The sequence below is a fragment of the Talpa occidentalis genome, unplaced genomic scaffold (assembly GCF_014898055.3).
Source record: "Talpa occidentalis isolate TD23 unplaced genomic scaffold, MPIMG_talOcc4v2.1 talOcc4.3, whole genome shotgun sequence".
Lineage (NCBI taxonomy): Eukaryota > Metazoa > Chordata > Mammalia > Eulipotyphla > Talpidae > Talpa > Talpa occidentalis.
In genome coordinates, this window is record NW_023603184.1 from 98,888,373 (window position 1) to 98,911,601 (window position 23,229).

Sequence of the window (23,229 nt, forward strand, 5' to 3'; positions counted from 1 at the left end):
GGCAATTATTTATGGGAAAGAGGGAGTATGAAAAAATATGAACAAATGAATTTTAGGTAGTTACCTATAGAACATTTTCTGTATCAGAACCAAATACAAATATATTGATTTCTTCCTATAAAAATAGTTGTGTGACAGACAATATCACACAAGATGTTGGTTACATTATTTAAATATAATAATGATAGCTTTTGGCTCCTATGTTCAGTATAATCTCTCTTACTAATAATTTTGGGATATGTAATCAAATATTTATCTCTTAGTATTTCTTGGACCACTATACTTGAAGTAACTTTTTAGAACCAGTCACTCTTTATCAAAGCTTATTTGAATATCATCTGCACTAACCTATCCTTATCCTTATGAACGTGATCTCTAGTGATGAGTCTCTATCACATTAGTGGCTTTTTTAGCCTTTTGGTGTGCTGGTACTGATAAACTTTATTGGAGGGAACTCCAGTACTAATCTTAGAGGATGTCCTTGACTTTAATTTCATCTCATTTATTTCCAAAAGTCTGTGGGAGTTAAGTGGCTCCATTTTTACTAATTTTCAATCGATATTTTTTATGTAAGATGAAACTTTTAAGCCTTTACTTAAAGCAAATTGTTCTTTGTCCTCTTTTTGTAAGAAACTCTTTTCAGTTTGAGATACCTCTAATTTTTACATTTGTTGAATCTTTATTCTTGATGACCAAATGTTACATTGATAGAAAAGATATTTGGCTGATCACCAACCCTAAAAGAAAGCAAGCATAATTTGTAGCTACTTGATATAATAGTGAAAATGATATTATAGTGAAAGACTCAGTGATTTTTTAAAAATAATTAATACCCCAAATTTACTGTACATGATTTCTAATTTTTGATTCTTTAAAGGCATTTCAGAACTGTGCAATTCTTCAACATATTTAGCTACTTAAGGATCATGATTCTTTCTCCTTGCCCCAACATTAAAAACACTCTAAGTATATTATTGATATATGTTAAAATACATCACTTTTGTACGTTAAAAATACTGGTTCAAAAATCTAGTTGATTGAATTTTAGTTAATATATTATCGTCTGGATATATCTTTGGTATTTTTTAAACATTGCATAGCATTATTCCTACAATTCATTACTCATTTCTTTGATAGAGTTCATATGTAATCAACTCACAGAACATTAGAATTTTAAGGAAATTAGATACTATACTATTGTAAAGGGCCTTGTATATTTCCTGACCAATACAACAGCCCAATCCAAGGTGACCCCTCCTAGCTGTCTCCTTCAGTGCTTACTTCTCTGTGTGCCAGTAGCTTACAAATGTGGATTCCAAGTGAGACCAAAATTAGTTGTGACTTATTTCCCTATTCTCACTTGAACTGATGAGTCTCCAATCATAATCCAAGATCCCCATATGCCTCTTCAATGTCTCTCCATTCCCCATATTGCTAGTGGATACATTCACCAGTGAAATTGCAACTAATTACCCTTTTAATTTTTTTCCTTTTTTGAAGAAAGTCCAAGTGATCAGAGTGATTCATTTGTTGTCATAATTAATAATTATCCTGAAATGCCTTGTTTGCACACCTTACAATGCTTACATTAGTACCAAATCAGTTTTACTGTGCTTCTTCCTTCTTGCTTAGATTTTATATAAGTATTTAAAATGCCATTCCTCACAACACAAGGGGCCATAAAGATTCAGAAGGACAATGAGAAGAAGGCAGGCTTGTACAACAGGAGCTCTGTGTGAATCTCTCAGCAGGCAAATTGTGCCTGTAATGTCACATGGAACTTATATTGTCAAGAAATAAACCCGTATTAATTTTACTATAAGATATGAATAGTGTTTTCTACTGTTTTGTCTATATTCAAAAAGGAGTGCTTTAAACTGCTTCCATTATTTTTAAGAAGATTTTAGTGTTCATGAATAATATTTTTCTTTGTGGAGATAAATGCAATCCTAGTCTAGAAGGATGACTTCAAAATCTGTGCCTTATACAGTTGATAATCATTAGGTACTCACCATCTCTCAGGAACAAAAGATTCAGTGATGACTATGATATTATTTTGCCCTAAAGAAGCTCACTCTATCAAAGAGACAGACATATATAAATAGTTACAAGTGCAATATGGTAGATTCTGTGATACAAAATGTAAATGAGATTTGTTGCAACACAAGAAGACTATGTTTGTTCCTTCTGGATGAAGGAAGATGTTGAGGATATCTGAGGGTGAAGAATGCTTTGGCTGAGACTTAAAATAATTTTTCGTGAATGTAGAATTGTATTTGAGGCAAAAGGAACAATTTACACAAAAGGTAAAATAGCATGATATATATGTGAATATTGTGAGGAGTAATTGAGGCATGAATCTGGAGATGCAAACAAAGGCCAGATAATAGAGAAAATTATATGCTATGTTAAAGAATTTTTACTTTATTCTAAGGCATCCAGGAATCCTTGAAAAAGCTTAAACAGGAGAGTAAGATGAACAGATATGCATTTAAGAAACATAATTTACAGAATAATAAATATTAAAAATGCATAATCACTTGGTAATTAATCCAAAAAAGTAACATTTCTCTACCAAGGATGCATAAAACAAAGAAAATCAATATTGTTCAAAATGATTCACTAATGGGAAAATAAACTAGTGTACTGTCTGGAAGGCAAAAAAAAAAAGAAATATTTTTGTGACTGTGTAGGATTGATATAAGCAGGGTCAAGATCAGCTGGAAGAAGATAAGCTTTAGGAGACCACTAAAATAACAGATTGTATACATGGGAACTTAAATGGGTCCATAGTTCTAGGGTAATGAGGTCATTGACTCAAGAGATAATTAAAGATAGAATTACCAGGACATATGAATCAGTTGGACATGGGGGAGTACATCTTTTCTATATTTTTTCATGAATTTTAGCAGTTTTGGACTCTAAACTATGGCTCTATAAATAATACTTTTTGGAAAGCAGAGGACAAAGTTCTAACAGATTTGCATTACTTATTCAGAATCCTCTTTTTTGAAGGCAAACATTTCTATTTTAAAATTAATTATTTTTCATTAAAATCATGTTTTGAAACTCATGCCATTCGCAGCAACGTGGATAGAACTAGAAGGAATTATGCTCAGTGAAATAACCAGAAGGAAATAGAAAAATATCGGATGGTTTCACTTATAGCAGGAATATAGGGGAACCAAATAAGACATCAGTTTAAAAATATAACAACAGTACAAAACACAACAAAGTGAAAACAGACAATTATAAATCAGAGACATCCTGCAGGGGAGGAGGAGGGAGAGGGATCAGAGGGAGGGAGGGAGGAACATAGGGGACGGAGGTGATGGTGCATGGGTGCATTGGTGAAGGAAATTCTATGGGGGCTACACCTGAGGGCTGGGGGATGCAAATATTGTCTAAAAATGAAGAATGATGTAAAAAATATTTTAAAAAGCAAAAAAAATAAAAATGATGTTTTGTTCTTTATAACTAAATATGACCAAGGAATAGTTGTTTGAGTCAAGAGAGAATTAAAATTGTATGGAAATACTTCTCTCAGAGAGTAAACCTGCATAATTCATGCATCTGTACATATTTAGAATTCTTGTCTCAAGAGAAATTCAAGATGAGTATATTTTATTCCATTAAGTATAAAATATGTATTTTTATATATTTCACAGATAAACATATGCATGGATCATAGGTAGATGGGCAGGCAGATAGATAGATAGATAGATAGTACAAATTTTTATTGAAATACTGTACTTATGGAGATACTTGGTGCTCAGTAGCTATTGACTGAATAAATAAATGCATTGGCGAAGCCATATAAAATCACACATATTTGGGGATGCAGTGATCTTCAAGGAAAAAGTCATTACCTTAATACTTTTTTTCTAATATTTTACATCATTAGTTTCTTAGTATCCAACAATCCAGCTAATACATGCTTATAACTGTTAGCGAGACTGCTATGGAACCAAGTAAAATTGGAGGCTTTACTTCTGAGTTTGTTTATTCAAAGAATCAGGATTAATCATTGCCTTGACATTTTTGCTCCTTGATATATTTTCCCTATTTATATAAATCAAAATTGAGGATAAAAATATTTTCATTGTCATTCAAAATATCTCAGCTTAATTTTTTTGTGTCACGCTAATCCCATCCAATGCATTCTACTCCTGTTTCTGCATGTTTGACAAAACACAGATTCAGCAATTCAATGAGTAAAACCCATTCACTTGAAAAAAAACCAACAACAAAATGGTTTGTTTCACACCAGAAGATTTATAAAAGATTATTTAAGGGTCTCCCTTGTGGTATAGGTGGTTGAGTGCTGCACTGTGAAGCTGTCCTCAGCCTCAGCAGCATGAGTTCCATCCCCCCCAGCCGGCGAGAATCCCACATGGCATGGCAGACCTCTCCTGCTGCACCCGCTGCTCCCCTCTGCAGTGTATTTCATCAGTCTGCCTGTTCTGTTCCCCGCTCTGTCTCTGGTGAATCCTCTCACCCTACCCCAGTTCTTGTATAAATAAATAAATCTTTTAAAAATAATTATTTAAAATACTTTTTCCTCTTTTCTAAGGGTCTTTCCTTCTGTGTGATTTTCACTTTGCGTATTTTTTTTTTTTTGGTTTGTTGGTACCAATTTTCTTCATGCTGATAATGCCAGCTACAGCACTACAGACTACCCATTTCCTTCCATAGATGTCTTGATCACTTGCACTGTTATAAGGAAGCCTTTTTCAGAGTGCATTTTGTAAAGTGATTGACATATTATATTATACACTGTTGCGACAGGAACTTTGTTGCTGGCTTGGCTTAGTTGAGGGACACAACAGTGGTGGAGCTGGTTTGCAAGGCAAGGCTCTGCCACTTGAGCAGAAGTTCTTGTGCCATTTATTGAAATTATACAGAATAGTAAAAGCTGATCATGGGACAATGGTATGAGGAATAGGGTCCAGAGGGCAGGATAGGAATGGGAGACAAAGTTTTACAAAGGACAGGGAAGGGAACATCATGCCATGTGTCCAGAGACATTTGCATCAGCAAAGTACATCAGCAAAGTACATGATGTTATCACAGGCAGTTATCCCGAGACCACCATGGAGATAGTCAGCTAATCAGGTCAGTAGTGGTCTATGTGGCCCCCAGCCTGCCTTGCGATAGGAGCTATACTCTGTAGGTAGTCAAGGAATGTTCTTCTGTGATTTGTAGATAGCAAATAGGTCACAGTTGCCCATGAGTGGCCAGCTCATAGGAAGGCACAATACACAACAGTTTCTGCAGCACCACCTGCCAATTATGAAATGTTCTGTATCAAAGATTGACAATGAAATACCAAAAAATAAAATCATAGATTACATGAAACATTTTAGATTCTTAAATTTTAATGCAGATATTTATAAATCAGAAAATTTCACAATCCTAGAAATATATGACTATTTACCCATTCATTTGCTCCTTTGTATTTTGGAGAGGATTTGTGTCCTGGGAAGCTAAACATTGGGTTTCAGGATGCATGACATTGGTTAAAGAAGAGGGTTATATTATCAGATAATGACCCTGAGATGTGACAGGTAAATAAAAAGAGATGTAGACTGACAGGATGAAATAGCTAACTGTGTAGAAAGTCAGGGAAGACTTCAAAGAGCAAATCATTTTTGAACTAAGACTTTAAAAGTTTACAGTCAATATGGAAAAAAAGCCTTTACTTGAAGCACAGACCCTAATGGTACAAATTTTATACTGTAATTTTTAAAATAAACTTTAATAGAAATAAAGAGGAAATTTGGGGTAAAAGAAAACAGGTTTGAATTTCAGTGCATCTAAATACAGACAACTATATCAACAGCAGATTGTTATGTTCATCGCATGAAAGAACTGATTATTCTTTCAAACTTTGCATCCATTGGCATTTTTGCTAACATAAATAACACAGTTTTGGTGTTGCTTATGTTTGTTTGACAAAGATGCAAATAACATTAATACATCACAGCCCTTTCTAGTTTTATTAAAAAAGAGATTAGTGATGTTTTGGTAAAATTGCTGAATATTTGGCATTGAGCATGAAATGTTTTGTTTGGTTTTGTTTTTTTTTTTTTTTTTTTACTTTACTGAGACAGCTCTCATTTACCACTCTGCCAGTCTTTCATCCCATTTTGTTCTGTGGGGGCCACTTCTAAGAGTCACAGTAATAGTGACTCACCATCCACAAGTCTATCTTTTTTCTTTACTTACTGTGCTAAAGTGAGTTTACGGTTTTATTGGTAGAAATGTATAATGTCTTCTCCCCTAATAATGATGACAGTGGCAAGACGGATAGGCAGAATGTGCTGGAGAAATCTCCTCAGGAAAAGGACTTATTTATCAAGGATAGGTTTTTGTAATATCTTTGGCTCCCGTATGGACTGACATCAGATAGTTGTAAGCCACACAAGCATCTTAATGTTGTTTTGCGATTTACCACATTGTCTTCTTTAGATTCCAGAATTATAGCAGATATATCATCTGTTTTTCTTTCTCTTGAGGGATGAATGAAATGAGAAAAACCAAGGTTAGGTGTGATTTAGTGACTTATTCAGGATTATGCCATACGTAGTAGAGGAGGGATTTACAGCTGATCCCCCATTCCTGACTCCAAGGAAATTCACCTGTGAACAAAACTGCATTTTATCTCTTGCAGCCTGATCTGTATTTGAATTTAATTTTCAGGAATCAATTTCCTGAATTGTGTGAATTTATGTATGGTGTTCCAGCCAGAATTTTTTATTGTATTTTATTTGTGTAATTTGATTTCTTCCTGAGCATGAAGATGATCCACCCTTTTACCTACCTCTATACTCTTAGACACCAGCAATTGGGAAAAATGAATGTCAGATTTAAAATCTAAAATAAACTAGGCACAAAATATGAAACATAATAAATGATGGAAACAAAATCTCAGATCATTTTAAGATAGACTTTATGTAAATTACAGTAACCAGGGGGCAGTAAAATTGTCTCAAAATGCTTTTATTTACTGTTTCTTTACTCCCAGTATTTTGCATTTGTCTTTCTCAATACAGATTCACATCACTAACTCTATTCTTATATTTAACAATTAGCAAGACATATTAGAAACTCACATTTCTTTGGATTTAAGACAAAAATTTTTAAAAATTTTTAAAATTTTTAAAAATTGTCAGCTTGATATTAAATAATAGTGAGTGGTAGGAATAGTGACTAACTGCAAAGTACATGTCCCAACTGAAAAGGATGGTCACAACTTTGTTCCAAGTAGACACTGCCATCTTGGAAAGGAAACCTGGTTATTCCCAGATCTACAAAGCTTTCAAAAGCAGGAAAAAAAAATCTTGATTTTTGTTAGTGTTAACCAATTCAAAGCTAAAGAGGAGGAATGGATCATATAAACTATGTTTCTGGGACACAGCCTGGCATGTGGGCCTGTAGGTAGAGAATGGTTCAGTAGGAATGTTTATAGTCCCCTTAAACAAGGATCTTGGTGCTGGTCAGACTAACACTGTCCTTTGCATTCTCACATCTGATTGATCGGTACTTCCTATTTCTCAGTGTATCTATGCATCATTTTTATCTGCAGGTTTCAATGATTATTATTGTTACCTCCAGCCTAACACAATTGATATCCTTAAATAAGATTTGATTATGCAAAGCTAATTGTATGGAATTACAATCTTTAAACTTAAAGGAGAGAATATAGATTGTTTTCTATACTCCCTCAGGAGAAAGTAAAATAAACATTTTGATCGCTGTTATGCTCCTAGTTTCTGGAATGTTCTCTGGCAAATAGTAGGTTGAATGAAATTAATTTATTAATGGAAGTTTATTATTTTAGTCATTTATTCATTATTTCTTCCTTCATTTGTTAACTTTTCTTAGCATAAACTGTATCAATCATGCTGTTTAAAAACCTTTGAAAAAGTAGAGATTAATTAGGGCAGGAAAATTATTCTGCTTGGTAAAATAAATTATACTGTCTCCAATTTAGTGAGATATAATCTATATTTTTTTCAGCTTTATTGAAGTATAATTGAAAAGTAAAATCTTAAGATAATTAGTTGTACATCATGATGATTTGATATTTGTATATATATCATGAAAGAACTCCTCCCATCTGTTTAATTAATGCAACAATTGAAATGTGATCTACATTGTAAAGTGTAAACCTACATGTAGGCTTCAACTTTTTGTTGGAAAGATATCAACTTTTTTCTTAATTCTCCTTCCTAGAAAAATGTAATAAGAGCATATCATATTTTATAATCACCAAGCAAATATCCCTTAGCCAACCAGAACTTTGACCCTGTAAATGAAATGCCTTTGGGGGAAAAAGCCACATACTACATGTCCATTAGCCAAAAAAAAAAAGAAAAGAAAAGAAATCACCACTCAAGATCTCATAAATTTATTTTAAAATAACTCTTGGTTTAGGGCCTCCCCTGGTGGCGCAGCGGTTGGGCGCTGGGCTGCGAGGCTGCCCGCAGTCTCTGCAGTGCCGGTTCGTTCCCTGGCCACCGGCGAAGGTCCCACAAAAATAAATATATAAATAAATAAAAATAACTCTTGGTTTAAAGGATTAGTATTTGATAACCTAAAACTATTTAATTCACTGTAAAGAAAAAAAAAGCTTTAAAACTCCCATTTGGTTAAAATAATGCACTTTTGCTCACTTCACTATTCACTACTAATTTATGACCATTTTTAAAAAAAAAAAACAGACCTCAAAAATAGTATTCATTTGACATATAAGTATAAAGAAAAAAATGAACTCCCATCTTCAAGTTCAAATACATAAATTCTTATAGAGTCATGTCTATACACTTATTTTTTGATGTTAAGATTTTTAGCACTGTGTCAACTATTTCATCATATGAATCACTCCATCATACACTGCATCAGATTCAATTCTGTACTAACAGCAGCATTGGATAACCAAAATTAACATGAGTACCAAGCTTCCTCTTCAGCCAGGGTCACCTATCTACTTAACTAAAAATCAAAATTAGCCCTATTTGAAAAATACTCACTAGCATAATATTACCTGTTTATGTTGGTTATAGTTCATTGTTCTAGTCTTCAATTGAAGACTATAACTGAATGTGCCATCAAACTGTGTTTCCACATTGATTGGATTGCCTATTTTAAAAAAAAAAAATTTATTTATTTATGCATTCAAGAACTGGGGTGTAGGCCAGAGGTGCTGGGGGTGAGAGGATTACCAGAGACAGAGTGGGGAGCAGAACAAGCAAATCTACTTTCATACAGCAGGGCAAGACAGGCGAGGTCTGCTGCACCATGCGGGTCAGCTCCCTGGCCAGGGATCGAACTCATGAGGCAGTGGCTGGCAATAGCTTGACAAGGCTGAGACTTTAACCCCTGCGCCACCAGGGAGTGAAATGTCTTTCTATAACATGAAAATCTGACTTATAAACCACAAAATATATTTCCTTTTCATTAAGGATTTGCTTTAACTTTTCAAGCACATGTTTCTTAGAGTGTGTAGAAGATAATTAATATTTGCTGCTTAGAATAGCAGGAAGAATAACATATATGTCCCTGAAAACATATATGTCTCAATCACCAGAATTTGTAAATGTTAAATTACATAGTAAAGGGAAATCAATATTACAGAGAGAATTAAACGTATAATCAGCTTATCTTTTCTCCTCTATTTTTTAATTGAAATCACATTGCATTTTATGTTTCGGATGTGCATCATTGAAAATCAGTATGTGTAAATGCAACATTAAGTTTACCACCAAGGGAGTGCAAACTGGTCCAACCACTATGGAGAGCTGTGTGGAGATTTCTGGACCTACTAAACATAGAGCTTCCATATGATCCAGCCATTCCACTCCTAGGTATTTACCCAAAGGACACAGAAACATCAATTCCAAAGAACACCTGCACCCCTATGTTTATATCAGCTCTATTTACAATAGCTAAGCTTTAGAAACAGCCCAAATGCCCAAAAATAGATGACTGGATCAAGAAGATGTGGTCCATATATACCATGGAATATTACTCAGCATTCAAAAAAGATAAACACATGCAATTTGCAGCAACATGGATGGCGCTGGAAGGGATCATGCTCAGCGAAATAAGCCAGAAAGAAAAAGAAAAATACCGGATGGTCTCACTCATAGCAGGAATCTAGAAAACTTAAATAAGGGAGGAGGAAAATGAATAACTATAAGAAAGTGAAAATCAAAATCAACAAAAAACTATGAACCAGAGACACTTTTTGGGGGGTGGGGGTGGGAGGGGAGGGGTTGGGGTCAGAATGGGGGGGTTGCAATTGTATTGGGAATATAAAAATAAAATTTATTATTAAAAAAAAAAAGTTTACCACCAAAAGTCCAATTCTGTCCATCACTATACAATGGACTCCTTTTACCAATTTACCATTTGTTCATTTGTTTGTTTTCTCTGTATACTACATACAAGTGAAATTATGGCATTTCTGTTTCTCTACCTGACGTCTTTCATGAAACAATACATTCTAGATCCATCCATGTTGATGCAAATGACAGGGTTTCCTCTTTTTTATCACTAAGTAGTATTCCATTGTGACTATATACCACATCTTATTCATCTAGTTGTCAATTGATGGGTATGTAGGTTGTTTCCAGCACTGAATAGAATAAATAATGCTAAATATCTCTTCAGTGCTTTTGTATTCTTCAGATAAATTCCCAAAAGTGGGATAGATAGATGATATGTAATTTCTGTTTTTAATTTTTTAATTTCCGCACTTCTTACCATAAGTGGCTATACCAATTTACATTCCCACCAACAGTGTTAAAACATTTCCATCTCACCACATCCTCTCCAAAACTTGTTTCTCACCTTTTTGATAATAGCCATTCTTGCAAGTATGAGGTGCTCATTATTTTGATTTTCATTTGATGTTTTGAATGGGAGAAAATCCTGGATTATCTGGATTGATTCAGTGGAATCACAAGGATCATTAAAAGTAGAATAGAGAATCAGAAGAGAGTCAGAATCAGAAGAGAGTCAGAGAATCAGAAGAGATGGCAATATTAGAAAATTGCCATGAACCAAGGGAAATGGGAGCTTCAAGAACTGCAAAGGGGAAGGGAATGGATTCTTCCATAGAGCCTGCAGAAAGGAATATATAACTTCTGACAATTGACAATACCCAGTGAGACACATTCAGGGCTGTTGACCTACTGAACTGTAAAACATTACGTTTATGCAATTTTGGGCCATTGAGTTAGTGATAAGTTTACTGAAGCAACCAGGCAAACTAATATACTGTAGAACCTTATTTTTTTTTCCTTTTACAGAATCCTCTGCTATTGAAATTTCATTAATGAAAATAAGTTAACATTTTCAGGCATTCTTAAGGCATTATCTATTTGTTCAGTCATTCTTTTTTTTTCCAGGCAAGTCGACATAGCAGGCAAGCAGACATTTCAAGAAGACAGGAAATGGAAAGAAATGAACAAGAGCCTTCCAAAGCACACAAAATTGATGTTCTTGGAACAGAAATGGTAACTACATAGAGACACAATACTTTACAGTTTCCACAAGTGTGTGGAAATTCTGAACTTATGAGCTTTTTTAAATTTTATTTATGTATTTAACATCAATGTAAATCAGAGTCTTTTTCCATAGTTTGAAAATAACATATTTGAAAAATAAAACTAGCACCCTAAAAATACGAGTGCATTTAACATGTTAACTTGTATGTGTCATGTTGTAGCATAAATCTCTGTGTTAAAATAAGTGATAGAGTTCTAATTAGCATCGCTCAACCTGTACTAAAGACTTTGATGAAAACCTCTGTGAGATGAAGCCTTTATGTGCAGGGCTGAAATAACTTCCTGAATACAAGTATTTATTTAAAATTGTCTTTAAACACAGATGTCTCATCTTGAAAAACACACTGAGGAAATAAACCAAGCTTCCAAGTTTCAACAATGTGTTCAAGAAACAGGTAAGAATCTGGCATTATTTGATCTCAATATACTTTCTATTATCTGTCTGTGTTTGAATACAGGACTTTCAAAACACAATTCATCCCACTAAGAAAAGTTAGTAACTATTACTCATGATCCCAAAGGGACCATATAATTTTGTTCTATCTGTGGTAATAGATGCAATAAACTTTTTAAAATAAACCATTGTCTATCAACCCTAGATGTATTTATCCTAAAAGCCTAGATAGTGATAAGCCAGCCACCTCAGAATTGTTCTTGCCTCAGAGACCTGAAAAATAATGATATTTATCAAGATCCCTGATAACAAAGTTGTTACATAGATTATATTACTTGTAAAACAGATTTGAGCACTTATAAATCCAGTTCTCCAACCTATACATATGAGATCAGACTAAAGGCAAATTTGTAAGTGTTCACATAAAATGGACACAGGTTGTCTTGCCTACAAAAAGAGAATGGCAGACCTCCCAGGTGGCACAGTGGCTAGAGCGCTGTGCTTTGAAGCTGTCCACAGCCTCTGCAGTGAGGGTTTGATTCCCAGCCAGCCGGGGAGAAACCCACATGGTGTGGCAGACCTCTCCTGCCTCGCCCACTGCTCTCCTCAGCAGTGTCTTCGGTCCATCTGCCTGTTCTGCTCCCCACTCTCTCTGGTGAATTGTCTCATCCTCCTGCACCTCCGATCTGTATCCCAGTTCTTGTATAAATAAATAAATCTTAAAAAAAGAGAGAGAGAATGACAATTTTTGCAGTCCTGAAGGGTTTAAGGAAGATTTAAACCATATGTGACCAAGACATTATTAAACTATATTTGTATTTTGATTTTGCTACTTAAAGATATAAGTCTTCCTTTACTGTTCTCCTGTTGTTCTTGTTTTATATATTTTAATATTTTTCCTGACTATAAAAGTAAAACAAGAGTGTAGAACAGTTTAGAAAATATATACAGTTAAAATAAACAGCAGTTTCATCAATATGACTCCCCACCCAGAGTCACTAATACCACCATTTTACTTTCTGTAAATTTTACTTTCTTAATTTATGAGACGTTTCCTATAGCATTATAATTTCTTCTCAAATATCATTTTTGTTAGTTACATAATGTCCCTGGTATTCTTTTTTGTTTGTTTGTTTGTAGTCATTGACACACCTGAGGATGAAGAGATACCAAAGGTTTCTACTAAGTTTTTAAAAGAGCAATTCGAAAAATCTGCCCAGGAAAATGTTGTTTATTCTGATAAAGAGATGACAACCCCAGCCAAGCAGATTAAGGTAAAATACTCTCTCTAAACAGAAACTTATATCAAGCATTTTCAAATTGCTGAATGTTTGAGGTGATTCTTAACAACAACAAAAACTCCTAAACAGTTTATAAAGAGAATATTATCCCACATGAGAAAAGAGGTAGAGTTAAGACCTTTCTCACTAAAGAAAATGAGGGAAGAAAAAATTATGTATGCTCTAAAGTTTAATAACTGACATTAGTTAAAGTAATGAAGTCAATTTTAAATGTCAGATACTCTGATCTGTTTGAAATTTGAAGGAAAACAAACAATCCTCAAAAGTACTTTAAGACTTATTGTTTCCTGTAGATGATTCTGCATAGCACATTAAATAAAGGAGGGAAAAACAACATTGTGCATAAATGTTAAAAAACTGAGTCATTGACGTGTTGAAGAATATAACTCTAAAACTATAAATGGATTCTGGAGAAGATGACAAATACTGAGTATTGCTTCAAAGTAGTTATTTAAATGAAGTATATCATCTGTTATTCCTAATGGAGGTGTCACAGCAGGTGGGCAGGTGAAGGGGAATGTCTAGGAAGACTTCACCACTGCATCCATCTTTATATGATTTGATTTTCTCTCCTTAAAGATCAAAAGTGACTATGAAGAGACTTTAAAGCCATCATCATTGGTGGGTACCTCTTCCACATCTTGTACTTCTTACAATCAAAGAAATGAAGCATCAACCACAAAATATAGTGACCACAGTGCTACTGCCTCAACTCTAGCACAAGTTAATGCCATTCCTTCAGGAAAAACAGAAGAATTTCCTCCTCCCCCACCTGATATGCTTCAAACTCCAATAGATGTGACAGCATTTTCCCAGTCCCCTGAATTCCCCAACCCTCCTAGAATGCAACCAGTCCCCAAAGAACTATATTCCAAGCAAAGAAATTTGTATGAATTAAACCGTTTGTATAAACATATCCACCCTGAGTTAAGAAAAAACTTAGCAAAAGATTATATCAGTGAGGTTTCTGAGATTGTTTCTAGTCAAGTGAACACAGGGAACTCACTTTTAGCAGATGTGCAGCAAGCCCGCTATGTTTTTGAAAATACAAATGACAGCTCACAAAAAGGTCTGAATTCAGAAAGAGAACACGTGGAGTGGGATGAAATTCTGAAGGGGGAGGTACAGTCCATGCGATGGATCTTTGAGAATCAGTCATTAGATTCCATTAATAATGACACTCCAGATGAAGATAACATCTCCAAGGGCATTGCTGCTCAAGAAATAATTACTGGTGGGGTTGTAAAATATACTACATGGATGTTTGAAACCCAACCCATAGATACATTGGGGATTCATTCTCCTGGCACTGAAGAAAATGCTGAGAAAACTCCAGAGCTAGCCAGAGGAGATGTCCGAACAGCCCGGTGGATGTTTGAAACAAGGCCATTAGACTCCATGAATAAAATACATGAAAGTCAAGAAGATTCAGCAGTAACTGCCATAAAGGACATTACTGGGGGGGATGTGAAGACTGTGAGATACATGTTTGAAACTCAACCTCTGGATCAACTTGGGCAGCTTGATTCAGTGGATGAAGTTCACCTACTGCAACTCAGATCTGAGCTCAAAGAAATTAAGGGAAATGTTAAAAGAAGTATAAAATGTTTTGAAACTCAACCACTGTATGTTATCAGAGATGATTTCGGTCAAATGCTGGAAATTAAAACTGTTCACAGAGAAGATGTCGAAAAGGGGGATGTGAGAACAGCACGCTGGATGTTTGAAACACAGCCCCTGGACACAATTAACAAGGAAATCACAGAAATTAAAGTTGTCCGAGGAATATCTGTGGAAGAAAATATCAAAGGTGGGGTGAGTAGGGCAAAGTGGCTGTTTGAAACCCAACCTTTGGAGAATATCAAAGAAGAGTCAGAAGAGGTCATCATTAAAAAGGAAACAATAATAGGTGCAGATGTGTCCAGAAAGTGTTGGATGTTTGAAACACAGCCACTAGACATTCTGAAAGAAGTTCCTGTTGGAGATCCTGTACAATCTGAAGAGATAATAGGGGGTGATGTACAAACTACTAAACATCTATTTGAAACACTTCCAATGGAGGCCTTAAAAGATAGCCATGATATAGGAAAACTTCAGAAAATTACTGCCTCTGAAGAAGAGAAGGGGGATGTCAGGCACCAGAAATGGATTTTTGAAACCCACCCTCTGGAGGAAATCAGAGAAGATAAAAAAGAGTACATACGAACAGTGAAACTTGAAGCCGTTGATAGGGGAGATGTGAGGCATTACACACATATCTTTGAGTCAAACAATTTAATTAAATTTGACGCATCACATAAAATAGAGGTGGAAGGAGTCACAAGAGGTGCTGTAGAGTTAAATAAATCACTCTTTGAAACAACACCACTTTATGCTATACAAGATCACCTTGGAAAATATCATGAAGTAAAGACAGTCCAGCAAGAAGAAATCGTAAGAGGTGATGTAAAAAGTTGTAGGTGGCTTTTTGAAACAAGGCCCATTGACCAGTTTGATGAAAGCATTCATAAATTCCAGATAATTAGAGGAATATCCGCTCAAGAAATACAGACTGGAAATGTGAAATCTGCTAAATGGCTATTTGAAACCCAACCTCTTGATTCCATCAAATATTTTAGTAATACGGAAGAAATAGAAAGTAAAACTGAATCAGCTACAGATGTTGTTAAAGGGGATGTCCAAACCTGTAGATGGCTTTTTGAAACCCAGCCAATGGAATCTCTTTATGAAAAAGTTTCATTAATGACTGGCAATGAAGACATTCATAAGGGAGATGTCAAAGCCTGTACTTGGCTCTTTGAAACCCAGCCACTTGATACCATAAAAGATGACTCTGAAGCAACAATCAAACTGCAGACTGTAAAACAGGAAGAGATCCAAGGTGGGGATGTACACACAGCATGTTTTCGTTTTGAGACAGAAAATTTGGATAGCATACAAGGAAAAGAAGGAAAGGAAATGAAGGCTGTGGAAATAGATATCCAAGCTGGAGATGTCTCCGGCATGCGGTTTAAATTCGAAAATCAGTCCTTAGATTCTATAGGTTCCAGCACAGAAGAAGTTTTGAATAAGATGAAAACCCTAAAGACTGAAGATATTCAGAAAGGCAGTGTTTTAAAATGTAGATGGCTTTTTGAAAACCAGCCAATTGATAGGATAAAAGAAATCCAAGAAGGTCAGGAATTAGTGAAAACAGTTACAGACATACAAGGTGGGGATGTGAGAAAGGGGTGCTTTATTTTTGAGACTTTTTCTTTAGATGAGATTAAAGAACAATCTGATGTCACAGGCAGCAAGAAAGCAATTACTGAAGAAGTAATAAAGGGTGACGTAAAAAGCTACAGAATGCTCTTTGAAACCCAGCCGCTCTATGCAATTCAAGACCGAGAAGGGCATTATCATGAAGTGACAACAGTTAGAAAGGAAGAGGTAATTCACGGAGATGTACGAGGGACAAGGTGGCTTTTTGAAACAAAACCACTAGACTCCATTAATGAATCAGAGACTGTGTTTGTTATCAAATCTGTCACACAAGAAGACATTCAGAAGGGGGATGTTAGTTCTGTCAGATACAGATTTGAAACCCAGCCACTGGATCAAATTTCCAAAGAGTCACATAATATCGTGCCCACTATAGATGATATTCAACATGGGGATGTAAAGACAAGTAAACAATTCTTTGAGTCTGGAAATCTTGATAAGAATACTTATATAAGGACAGTAAATGTCAATGAAATACAAAAGGGCAATGTTAAAACATCTACTTGGCTATTTGAAACCCACACTCTGGATGAGCTGAGAGGAGAAGGGTCAGAATATGAAAATATCAAAATAGTCACCCAGGAAGATATACAGAAAGGTGATGTTAAACAGGCAGTATGGCTTTTTGAAAATCAAACTTTGGATTCTATTAAGGAAGCAGATGAAACCATTACAAAAGTAATCAGGGAAGAAATCCCTCCTTCTGATGTTAAGACAACTACATGGCTCTTCGAAACAACACCCCTCCATGAATTTAATGAAAATAGAGTAGAAAAGGTAGAAATTATTGGAAAAAGCATTAAAGAAACCTTAAAAGAACTCTACTCTCAAAGAGTTATTGAGTCTCCTGGAATTATCATCGAAGCTGATGAAGTTGGAGATGTCCGAATGGCAAAATACAAGCTAATGAATCAAGCATCTCCTGAGATACAGAAAGAAGCTATTATCAGAGTTGATCTCAGAAATATAATAGTGAACCTACTTTCCAGGGCAGACTGTATAAAAAGAGAGATTTTAGTCAGTGAAGAAGAAAGGGGAAATGTTCACTTGACCAAAACTCAATTATTGAATAGATCAACAGAATTTCATGCTGAAAAAGAAGAAATAGTGAGTGGCAATGTGCAACAGGCAATCAGAAACCTTTCCTCAGAGGAAAGATCTGTAAAGAAAGGCATTTTAATTCAAGAAGATGAAAAAGGGGATGTTAAAATGACTCTCTATTGTCTTCTTCATGAAAGCCCTAGTGGCACAATTGAGCGTGAAAAAGTAATAGGGGGTGATGTAAAACGTACTATTCATAATTTGCTATCATCCATATCAACAGATAAAATACCTGAAAGGGCTAAACTTGGTATCTCTGAGAGGGGAAATGTTCAGTTTTTTACAACATGTATAGAAACTGGAGCTTTGGATTATCTCAGACAACTCCAGACAGGGTCAAGTGAAACACTAACAGCTAGGAAACAAGAAAGAGAGGAAGCTGTAATTGGTGATGATGCCGAGGGTACAAAACTGTTACTAAAGAAAAGGCAGTCTCAGTTTAAACGTACTGTTAATGAAACTGACATCATCCCAGGAGACATGCATAACACAGTTAAGGTTTTTATGACACAGCCTCAGAGTACTTCTTGTAAGACACCCAAAGAAGAAATTATACAAGCTGATTTCAAATCAAAATCAACCTTAAATTCTTTCAACCAGGACATAAATCAGAAAACGGTGGCTAAAACTGAAGAAATCATAAATGGTGACACGCTGGCCACAGTCAAGTCACTTAAGGATTCAGGACACCAACAGAAAGAATCTAAACAGCCTAGTGTCATCCCTGTTGATATTGAGCAAGCTATTGAATGTCTTGAAAGGACTGCAAACACAAGGACGGAAATCCTGAAGAAGGAGCTTATCCTCGATGACCTTGAAACATCATTAAGGAGTCTGAAAGAAGCACAGAGAGCTTTCAAAGAGGTAGATAAAAAAGGTATAATCAAAGAAGATGGGCACACTGTGATGGCAGGGTCCTCAGAAGAGCCAAATGTTCTTCAGCCAAGACCAGGACCATTTGAACCAGAAGCCAGGTGGCAAAAGGGAATAAACACTCTCACTCAAACTACTGACAGTTCTTGCCATGGGAATTTGACAGAAGGAAGAACTGAGGTTATTCTTCCAAAAGCCCCCAAAGGTAACGTAAAGTTTGTCATAGATTGTGAGCAAAACAATGATACTCTTGAAAAAAGTCTTAGAAAACTATCCAATCCGCACAACAAAGCTATTAAAAATGTATTGGAATCAGGGGACAGAATGGGTATCTGGACTGATACCACAAGAGAGAAGCTTAGAAATGAATATATGAGGAGAGAATTAACTTCAACTGTGTCAGCTAAGGAAAGTCTAACAACTAAGGTATCAGAGAAAGTGAAAGAACCGAAAAAGGATGATGTCTTTAATGCCACCCAATCTATTAACAAAAAAGTTGAAAAGCAACAGATACAAAACTGCCAACTGAGGAATGATTCTCAGGAGACTGAGGCATTCCCTGTAACATGTTCCAAGAATTCCAAAGACATTAAAATATCAAGAGATGTACTAAACCCCAAGCCCAGTCCTGCCCAGGGTCCAGTCAATAAGATAGTTGGGAAAACTTGTGATGTCACAGGGGACTTTCAGAAGCAAACTTTGTTAAAACAAGAAATGCAACATTCTAGTAAAGATATAAAGAATGTGAACCTTCAACCAACGTGGCAGAGTTTGCCTGTAGATCAAAACATCACAAATGTAGCAGAAGTGAAATTCTTGCAAGAAAACAACAATAAATTTAAGACAGCTGACAAGAAGCAAAATGTTCACCTAAAGAGCCAGGACTTTCTAATGAAGACAAATACTTCCACAGACTTAAAAATGGCAATGGAATTGTCTTTTAATCCAGTCAACCTTAACCCTAAAAATAACATTAAAGAAAATGAGTGCCCTCTTCCACCTCCATCTCCACCTCCTCCCCTACCCTCCAACTCATCATCTGAAATTGAATTTCCTCTTCCTCCCCCACCTCCTTTAATGATGGTGCCTGAAAAAAATGTCTTTCACCCCTCAGAGAAGATAAAGGCAGAATGTGAAAGTTTCCTGGTCCTCCCTCTTCCTCCACCACCAGAAGAGAAATCTGAAAAAGAACGTGTGTCAATGCTACAACCACCTCCAGCTCCAACTCTAGCTCTAGAACCCACACATCTTCCTTCCTCTTCCATTCAAGGAAAACATAGTGGAACATTTGTACAGTATTCCCAAGAAGAAGCCTCAAGCTCTCAGCAAATTCATTCTCAGGCTAAAATCCAAACAGGAAAATCGGGGGTACGTGTGCCACCTCCCACACTCCCCAAACCCAAATTTCTCAAGTGGATAGGAGACAGAAAGAGTCAAGACTCCTCTAAAGTTGAAATGGAAAATTCCCTTCCAAGAATGGAATGTACAATTACTCCCTCAAAGGACCAGACAAGAGAGATAATGGCAACTAGCAGTGAACACACACAGACAAAGCAGGACATTGGTAGAAAAAATCTTAATGAAATAAAGCAATTATCTATGCACTCTATAAGGTCTATTTCACCAACAGCTCCAGAAATTTCAGCAACCAAAAGGAAACAGGTAGCACCCCTCATAAAATCACATTCTTTTCCAGCCAGTGCAGGACCACAAAGTCCAAAACCCTATATGAGAAAATTTAAGACTCCTTTAATGATTGCCGAGGAAAAATACAGACAACATAGAAAAGAACTTGAAAGACAGAAACATGAGAGTTCTTGCTACAATACAGTCAGAACAGAAAGGCAACATCAAATCATATCAGAGATGCAAAAGGAAGTACTTTTACAAAAAACAGTTGAGGACAACCCCTTACTTGGAACGGATTCAGAGGTCACTGTACTCCAACCCAACACAGACATTCAAGGGAATTCTCAGGTACCAGGAGTGTGTACTGATAACCAGCTCTCCATGGCACCAGCAGTGACAGTTGTAGCCAATGTGCTCCAGCCCATTCCAGCAGCCTCTGAAGACAAAGGTACCATAAAAAAGGAAGTTTTACAGAGCTCAAGGGACATTATACAATCTAAATCAGCTTGTGAAATTAAACAGAGTCACCAAGGATGTAATACACAGCAGACGTATGTGGGGCAGCTGCACTCCCTCCAAAGCAAACCAGTGGCCCCAAGTTTCAAAGTTAAGACTGTTAGACTTCCAAGTCTAGATCATAAATTGAATGAAACAGACCATAGCTATGAAAGCCATAAAAAGCAATCTGAAGATGCTGTTCAAACCATCACCCAGCAACACCAAGAAACAGAGAAAACTGAGGCAAACCCTAAAGATCATAATAAGCAACCCATGGCTGAACAATATTATCAGTTACCTAACAAAGAGAAAAGAGTGACAGTAGCATTGCCCACAGAACCTGCCGGGAAGAGTCATGAAAGTAAATTCAGTATAATTCATGAGAAGCAAAGAGAATTTAGAGAATATGAAAGTGGGAACATTCTAGGAGGTGAACAAGCAACTCAGGGGCCACCAATGACTGGCCCAAAAGAAGAGAGACTAGTGGTTGAAAGCAAAAAAGAACAGTCAAACAAATCAGCACAGAAAGTAGTCAAGCAAAAGGTCACTGATATACATCTTGACTTACAGACTCAGAATTTTCAGCAAACACAAATACAGACTTCTCAAAGTCAAGTTGAACATAAAAAATTGACCCAGCCCTATAATAATCTGCAGGAAGAAAAATGTCTTAGAGACAAGGATGTGCAACAGAAACAAGTCTCTTCTAATACGAAAGATTCAAAGCAAGATATTACACAGAACAAATCTTTATTTTCCTCTGTGAAAGAATCACAGCAGGGTGATGGAAAATGTGCTGTAAACATATTGGAATTTTTGAGAAAACGTGAAGAACTACAACAGATTTTGTCTAGGGTGAAAGAATTTGAAGCAGAGCCAAATAAAAATGACCTTAAGACATTTCAGACACTGTTAAATACTATTCCAGGGTGGCTGTTAAGTGAAGAAAAGAGAGAATATGGAGTATGCATTGCTATAGAAAATAATGTCGAAAAAATTAAAGAAGAAATAAGGCAAATTAAAGTTCAAGCGGAAGAAATGCTCATGTCCTGTGAAAATATAATTCAAACAGCCATGATATCCTTCAAAACAGGAAAGCAGAGAAATAAACCTAATCATCTTAATGAAACATCTAAAGTGTCTAGTGTTAATGTCAGCTATAATAAAGGCACTGAACAGAAAGAAAATAAAACTGTAGAAAAAACAAAACACCATCAAGTCGCAGCTCATCATGAAGCAACTGCTCATAATCTTGAGCAAACCCACCAGGAAACTAAACGAGATCTCAGAATTTCTCCTCCCTCTTTGAAAACACGCCCCGCGTCACCAACTTTTATAACAATTGAGTCTACCGCCCGTCGGACGGAAACCTCAACTAAAAATGGGCTTTCTCAGTCCCCAAAAAAGGACAATTTTGCTGAACCATCGCCAAAAAGGGCCACCTCACAACCGTCTAGAATCCACAGAGCAAATACCGCCCCTTCTCCACCTATGAGTCGCTCTGAAAAACTTGTCAAACTCAGAGACACCACTGCAAGGTTATCCAGAGGGACCGTCCCACGTTCGTCAGCAAGCCCAGTTCCGATTGTGGAGAAGAGGTCTGAGATCATCGTGTCTCCTGCAACGCTTCGTCGTCAAATTAAGATAGAAACTCAAGGTAGGGACTCTCCACCTACAATCACGATACCCATAAGTGTAAATCAAGTGGGCAGTTCCCTCAGAGAATCCATGGAAGCTCAAGAGGAGGTGAGGAAAGTGGAGAAAAGGGCTACATATGTTCATAAAGATGGAGTAAATGCCACTACGCATGCGGTGCCTGATGCTGAAAGTTATGATGCAGTCGAAATCATCCGCAAAGTGGAAGGGCCTCACCTGTCAGAGCACATGGAGAGCTACGAAGCAGCAAACCGAACTCTTCAAATGGCTGAAAAGTTCATGAATGACCATGAAAACGAAATAAACAGATGGTTCAGGGAATTTGAGAACAGCCCACTTTTTGAAGCCAAGTCAAACAGAAGAGTTAATGCAAACGGAGAAGCAAACCATAATATAAAACAAGAAAGCCGTACATTTTGTAAGGAGGAATTTGGGTTAACATCTTTAGAAAACACTAGTTTCGCAGACTTTGCTCACACTCATCCTATAGAGCTGAAAGAAAGATTTACTGCTAAACAGCCTGGGGTGCACTCTGAAGCAAGAACTCTAAGTGAACATTTCACAGGTGTGGATGCATTTGAGAGTCAAGTGTCTTCATCTCATAGCTCAGAAGCCGGCAAAGCTGGCTTTGACTTTAAACATGCCCCACCAACCTATGAAGATGTCATCGCTGGCCACATTTTAGATATTTCTGATTCACCTAATGGACTCAGGAGGAATTTTCAAGAGACATGGCAGGAGAGTGGAAGAGTTATTAAAAACCAGGGCTGTGCAACCTCAGATGCTTCTGCAACCGAGATGAGAACCACCTTCCAAGAGGAATCTTCCTTTATAAGTGGTAAATGAGCTTTTGAAGTGTGAGGAAAGATTAACCCATTTAAAGGCATGCTTTCTACATGTTCCATAGCTAAAATGATTTGCAGTTAAGAATGTATGGAAA

General features: G+C 36.3%; 1 protein-coding gene across 1 annotated transcript in view; it reads left to right on the forward strand.

The window, feature by feature from the left end:
• XIRP2 (xin actin binding repeat containing 2) overlaps positions 1 to 23,229 on the forward strand; it is a 495,477-nt gene that overhangs the window by 463,398 nt on the left and 8,850 nt on the right. The window contains exons 9-11 of the mRNA XM_037523459.2: positions 11,418 to 11,525; positions 11,899 to 11,971; positions 13,111 to 13,244. Coding sequence (XP_037379356.2) covers positions 11,418 to 11,525; positions 11,899 to 11,971; positions 13,111 to 13,244 — 315 coding nt within the window. The remainder of the gene's footprint in view (positions 1 to 11,417; positions 11,526 to 11,898; positions 11,972 to 13,110; positions 13,245 to 23,229) is intronic.